Source organism: Acanthaster planci, linkage group LG09, assembly GCF_054643075.1.
Source record: "Acanthaster planci isolate LZ-2023a linkage group LG09, COTS_SCS, whole genome shotgun sequence".
Taxonomy (NCBI): Eukaryota; Metazoa; Echinodermata; class Asteroidea; order Valvatida; family Acanthasteridae; genus Acanthaster; species Acanthaster planci.
Genome location: NC_141785.1, coordinates 21,457,817 through 21,464,658, shown reverse-complemented (window position 1 = coordinate 21,464,658; position 6,842 = coordinate 21,457,817). Strand labels below are relative to the sequence as shown.

The following is a 6,842-nucleotide window of genomic DNA, read 5'->3' as shown; positions in this document are numbered from 1 at the left end:
CAATTGATTTTTAACTTTTAGCAGGATAACCAATTAGATTTTTAATTATCCACCAGAAACAACCTCACCCCCCAAAAGTGACTTCCCCAAGTCTGTCAGCAGCCATTTTTCAAGTCCATCAGAACAGTTTTGTCCAAATTTTCTCAGAAACATACGCTGACATCCCTGCCGATCGTTTCCCGGCACCCTTCTTTTTAAATGTTTCACAAACTCCCCAGTACCATTTATACCAAACTATAAATGAATATGTGGATTGCTAATTTTCAGTGCAGACAGTTTGACTCTACATGTACTGATGACGTCACTTTATTTACATCACGGTCCGTTGAGCACCATAGAAAAAACACACATAAGAGCGGTGTGGATGTCATCAGAGGCCTATTTGGGGCCTATTTACTTGCCTGCAATCCTAAGACGGTTCCTTCTTGTTACATGGAGCATAGAGCAATAGGAACACAGCTCAAGCTAATGGTTTTCATATAGACTTATGTGTTATTGATAAGACTCAAAGCTATGCATGGTGGAAGTACTAAATGTGTTATTGCCTGCTGTATAGCCCAGTCAATTTAACATGTCTGGCATGGCCTTATTGTAAGTCTTGGGTGAAAATGCTTTTCAGTTGTTATGTACAAGAATGGAAATAAAAAAAGAAATATTTGGGGAAGTGCAGTGCACTCAAAATGGGAATTGAAAATTACACAGGAACAAGTAGTTAATACTGAATTAGTTTTTAGTGGTTGGTCTCATGTCTCAACACAAAGGTAACATATGACATGTATGACTCCCACGAAATAAGCCCCTCCCATTAACTCTTGCTCTCAACATGTTAATATCAAATGCACACCTATGGTTTGGCATAAACGTATCTTGTTGGAAAGTCCTACACAAAAGGAGGTCCGAAAAACTAAACCTTTATTGTAAACCTATATACAAAATCTCAAACATTTTCCCAAGATGAAACTTTTGGAAGGATAACATACACAATTTTCCTTAGCCTTAGGTCAAATGCTGCTTTTTGGATGAATGTCGATAAGTGACCAAACTGGTAGTGGGTGGTGTTGAAGTGTGTTTAGAAGCATGGATTCTTTAATTTTACACATTATGATGGAAACAGGAGTCTACAAGCCTGTATGAGTTCCTACAAAGGGTGATCAAGCAATCTGTTCTCTCCCTTCAATATACATATACAATTTTGTACATCAACTAATATAAACTTAACATTTTCCAGATTTGCCCAACATTTCAAAAACCTATATGTATGGGTGACCTAGTAGTGTTGAGTACCTTTTTGGGGGTGCTGTATCCTGGACAATTAACATTCCTAAACCCAAGTTCCACAAATTTACCCCCTCTGGAGGCTGTCTGAACAGGGTAGGTCATATTTCTTCTTTACTGGGTTAAAAAAAGAAGGAACAGTTCAGATGCTCAGTCCTGAGACTTGAAGTCTTGGAGGAACAACAATTATATCTCAATCTGGAATGCATCAGAACATTGCATTTGACCAGAAATGTCCAGTCTTTGAAATCACAGACTGCTAAGCTCCAGAGCATCTATTCCGAATTCCTCATTTTGGATTCTGCTGGTTCTGCTGTACAGGCTGCAATGGTTTCTGTTCTTGTTGTTGCTGTTGCTGCTGTTGTGGTGGTGGTTGTCTCAATTGCTGCTGCATCTGCTGTTGTTTCTGATGCTGCTGCTGTTGTTGGAACTGTTCAGCTGCAGCCTGTTGTAGTCGCATGCGTTTCCTAGTATAATGTTGCCAATGTAACAGCTGCTGGTCATCGATAAATTGTGCACATTGTGCATTGGCCAGTTCCTTACGAAAATGTTCATATTGTAGAAGCTCCAAAAAGTGAAGACATTGGGGATATCTGTGAATTGTAATCACAAAATATACAACTAAACACTTTGCAACAAACCATACATGAAATAAACCTCAACTTCCCAGCAGATTTCAAGAACAAAGCAATACTGATCAGCGAGTATTGCCACATTCTTTGTGCCACTAAATAAAATGAACTCTCAGGAAACTACAACTAAAATTCAAACAATTGGAAATATGAATTTAAAAAAACTTCATCTATCTTCCCAAGTTCAAAATGGCATGCAATTGAAAGGAGAACAAGGGGGGGTTGTCAGGAGACTAAACCAATATCAAAACAATCACCTGCTTCTGTCATTTGGATTGGTATACATGTATATCAACTTCAAAGTGAATGAGGTAAGGATTACCATGTGTATACAACTTACATGTAGAAACAGCTGCTACGACAATACCATCATTTTACTATTGTTCATGTGTGTATCAGAGGTTTAGAGCTGTAATGAGTCACTAATTTTTGTGACTTGAGTGGTGTCCTTGTAATGTCGTGACTTGAGTCGAGTTAGACAAAAAAGAGTCAAGTAGAGTATTTACCTAAAGTCAAATGGAGTCACAAATATTTGAACACAATAGGACAAGTAACAGTTTGAGATGATGGGGCAGCCGATATACTGATCTTTTTCACTGTATTGCTAGTACTTAGAACTCATGTATGCATACATGCTCAGAACACCACCTGCATGCTCAGAACTGGTAAAAGGCCCAGTATGCTTGCTTATCAAGCATCTGAAAGCCTCGTATTAAACCCAGGCAACCTATTTCGACAATTTCAAAGTATCTCACAGGACCTGACTTGATCTCAGTGTTTAGCGACTGGACTCATTGTAAGACTTAAATAAAATTTGAGACTTGTTCATTAATTACCAGTCCAACACTGCCTTCTTCTCTCAGGTACAATTTACAATACCATCGTTACTGTCAGCAACACAGTCAAGGATTTCCTCTCCTTCCCTAATTGTCTTTCAATAAGTAATAAAAACTGTTATGAAATCACTGTTGGAAACAATCACATCATGCAAAGGGAAACAAGAATAAAAATTAGGATGAACTGCAATATTCCAGCTCACAACTTACTTGAGGTATTTGGCAAACTGTGGCTCTTTCCAATACTGTAAATATTTCAGATAGTTGACAAACTTGCTATCCTTGAAATATCCTCGTTGTGCAATGACTAAAATTAAAGGAAATAAACAGAAAGAGACAGATATGGGTAAAAATGTTGAGAACATCTGCAAATGTGCATGCTGAACCATGTTTCAACTGATTACGATAACTGCACAATGTGGGTAATACAAAGAAGTAAATAACTGAAACTTTGACCAAATTATTATATACTTACAATTTAAATAGTGAGGATTGGCCAGGCATTGGACAAATTCAAGCTCCACTTGAAATCGGGTCTTGTCAGAATCCAGGCTCTCTGATGAAAAAAAATACAGTACTAATGTCAACTGCAGACGGTTTCATAGCACAACACAACATAATTAGATTTTGTTTTCAAGAACACTATATCACTGACAAAGCAGAGATTAATAGGTAAGTTGTTTCCAATAATTATATTAACCACTTGGGCAAATTGACATTGAAAAAAGTTACACTACATGTCAGTTTGCAAGGAAACATGGATTACAATAAAACTCCGCATATATGTACTTGATACATCAAGCAGGACAGCAAAGAAACCTGTCCAAAATGATTGCTATTTTTTCATCCAAAGGGTGTGTAATGTGAACAATTAATTGCATACAACTGCAGAGACCATGTACGCATTTTGGTTCAGAAAAATCTGTGGAAAGTTTGGTAAATGTGCTTGCTGCAGAATGCTGTAACTGTTGATTTCACTTCTTTGTAAATTTCAAGCCAGTTTAACACCCATACATGTACATACCACAGCAGTACAAGTTTAAAAAGCTTATCAAATCAAGTCAAGTTTATTATCTCTCTTAATACCAGTCCACGGTTAAGAGAGATAATAAAATTGACTTGATTTGATAAACTTTGTTGTGGCCAGCGATACAGTCATCACAGTTTTATTCTCTTTGAACTGATTATAATTTTAAGCCTCATTTTAAGCCTCACACGTTCTTTGATCTATCACTGGACCGAGTACACTGTGAGACTAGTAAAAGGAGCCTCAGGTCACGTTCAAATTACTGGCTGCGACTTGAAATTGAACTCCGTGGGAACTGACCCCAGGTTTCGCACACTAATAGACTCACAAATAATATTACAAAGTGCAATGGATGTTGTTCTAGGGGTGCATCAGCCCTTGTGACTTGGAAATTGCAGGCATGTGAAAAAAACACTCCATTTCCAGGCATGCCATTTTTCTAGGGGTTTGATTTTGAAAAATGAATCAAAACCTTGGGTCAATCAAGACATGCTTGTAGTAAAATAGAAAGATAAAATTGGGTCAACATTACATATAAACTATTCAACAAAACCAACCCAAAATGGTGCAACAGTTTCAGATCACACCTGCTTACTTCAAGCAAACTCAAACAGACATATCCAATACATGTAAAAAGATTCAAAGTTTTATGACGGTCACAAAATCATGACCTTTCCTTAATAGCAGCCTTAACTGACCATGCAGAGTTCCTCTGACACAAGATCACTCTAATTCTCCATTAAATTTTTCCTGAGGTTTCTCTTCGCCAGATCTCTTTCCTGGAAGTTATTTCTGTTCACAACGTTAAAAAGTTTATTGGGAAACATCAGGATGTTTACGTATTTGCACACAAAAAATCTGCTGCGATCCATGCTGGCATCTCTCCATGGCTTTCACGCACTATGTGCAGAATGATTGACTGGTCTGGTCCCAGTCTCAATTCCAAAGGAATTCATTGTTTCACTACGTGTAGGGCGCAGAAGCCTGCATCATGAAAGCATGCCAACTTCTGGAGATCGTTCTGTGTAGATGTGAGTAAAAGCCCAAGTTTTTGTTGCGATCAGAACAACTTACAGGACAGACATCTCCACAAAAAACTTGGGATAATCAGGGAATTTATTGGGAAAATTTAACTGAAAACTGGTGTGATCTCGGGGCACTGCGTTTGACGTGTAGACACATGTAAAGCCATGTACAGTCTGGTGTATGTTGCATTACGCATGCAGCAACGTCTGCTGCTGCGCAGTGCGATGTGCTGAACGATTGTACACTGACAGAGCTGTTGTGCTCAACTATTTAGTCCCTTGTCCAGTGGTCTGAAGTCAATAACATGAAAAATGATGAAGCTGAAGTCTGCCAAATTTACATCAATGGAAATCAACTTTATGAGGGATCCCCCGGCTCCACCAGTTTTCAGCACATATAATCAACAGCTCCAGCAATCACAAACACTCAAACTCTTGGGTGTACACATACAGGAGGATCTCAAGTAGGATGCTAATGTTGATTCAATATATAACGAGCAAATGGACGGATACACATGATCCGTGTTCTGAAAGGCCATGGGTTATCCGTATAGGATCTTCTTAGTTTATAAGCAGTACCTGTGCCCCCTTCTAGAGTATGCTGTACCACTCTGGAATGGCGGAATAACTAAACATCATGCAAATCTTCATGAACGTGTACAGAAACGTTCACTCAAACTTATATTAGGATCCAATTATAATCATTATCAACATGCCCCAGGTGCCCTTGGTATACATGTAACTGCGTTGTGTGATATACAAACAGAGTTGTGCCTAAAATTTGCCACAGATGTGAAAGCAAACTTAAAGTTGAATCCCCAGTTGACTAAGCAATGATTAAGTGCTTTGAAATTCAGGAGTTCCTCAGTTGCAATGTAGAACAGATAGATTTGGGAAAATGGGAGATGCGTTACAGCTGCCGTAACAACAGCCGAGACATTTCTACGTTATGTAACAAGTCCAACATTAAGTTACGGTATGTGCCTATATCCGCCATTTTTGTTCTTGATGTTCTCCATCCACGTCCACTCCGCAGAAAGTGGGGGGTGAGAATCTTGTTCGCGAACGATGTTCGCCTGTTGATTCTACCCATTCGAAACCCCATTTTCATGTTCGTCTAACACGAGAACAGGGTTTCGAATACACCCCAAAAAACTCCAGTCCAGGCACCACTCGCACTTAAATGACTTAGTGTAGTGCAGGTGCAACCATAGAACAGTATGGTAGGCCCAGTCTACTACTAGTACTAGGCCTTGTAGTAGTACTACCTGTACCAGTACAACTGTACAAGCGGTTTTGTGGCATCTCCTTTAACACATTATAACTTCACAAGTCTGGGCCCATTATAAAAATAATTTCAGTTTTTAATTATAGTAAGACTTAATTAACTGATTCCCTCATATGTTGAGAATACAAATATTTCAACAGAATACAGCAAACGATGGAGGTAAACCAACCTGTCGACTGTACTACTGCTGGCGAAGCCGCCATCATCATGATTATTGTGTCGTCCTCTGGAATAACAACGTGTTATTTTGTAATAAGTCTAAGACCAATATCAAATATGACTTTGAATTTAGTTTAATCATAACAAAAAATTAAAAATATATATCAAAGTAATTGCAGGGCCGGGTATTTTGGGAATTTGTCATGTTTAATTCTATAAATTTGAAAATGAAATCAAAACCCGACGACTGTTTTACAAAGATTAAACAAATTGAACGAAAGAGGGCGCTGTCATAAATTTCTCTCCGCAGTTCCCGAATGGATCGGGGTAGAAGTCGGGCAAAATGAGATGGAACTCATCAGGCTGGCCTGAGCTGGGCTGAACAAACATGGAAAACGCAATGTTTCCACCTTTCATATTTAGTGACATCTATTATCTTTGTAATGTACCACACATTTTAAAGACGTAATATAAAACTCTCGGAGTAATGTTTTCACGGACTTGGCATCATAAAACTCAAAATTATCGTACGCCCAAGTTCTCAGTCGTTTGCTTTTTTGACATAATACAGTCGTACTTTGCAAACGGAATTTCTGATCG

The 6,842-nt window shown here is 38.5% G+C and overlaps 1 protein-coding gene across 3 annotated transcripts; it reads right to left on the bottom strand.

Moving 5' to 3' along the window:
* Positions 1-361: 361 nt before the first annotated feature.
* med31 (mediator complex subunit 31) lies at positions 362-6,496 on the bottom strand. 3 transcript variants are annotated; one of them, XM_022253998.2, is made up of 4 exons: positions 6,253-6,496; positions 3,219-3,299; positions 2,954-3,050; positions 362-1,868 (listed from the first exon to the last, which is right to left on the bottom strand). In XM_022253998.2, exons 1-4 carry the CDS (start codon positions 6,290-6,292, stop codon positions 1,565-1,567), a joined length of 522 nt encoding a protein of 173 aa, XP_022109690.1. In that variant the 5' UTR covers positions 6,293-6,496; the 3' UTR covers positions 362-1,564. The 3 variants fall into 3 exon arrangements, with proteins under 3 accessions (XP_022109690.1, XP_086996829.1, XP_086996830.1); XM_087140703.1 differs by lacking the exon at positions 6,253-6,496 and adding an exon at positions 5,771-6,002; XM_087140704.1 differs by lacking the exon at positions 6,253-6,496 and adding an exon at positions 5,780-6,002.
* Positions 6,497-6,842: the final 346 nt, after the last annotated feature.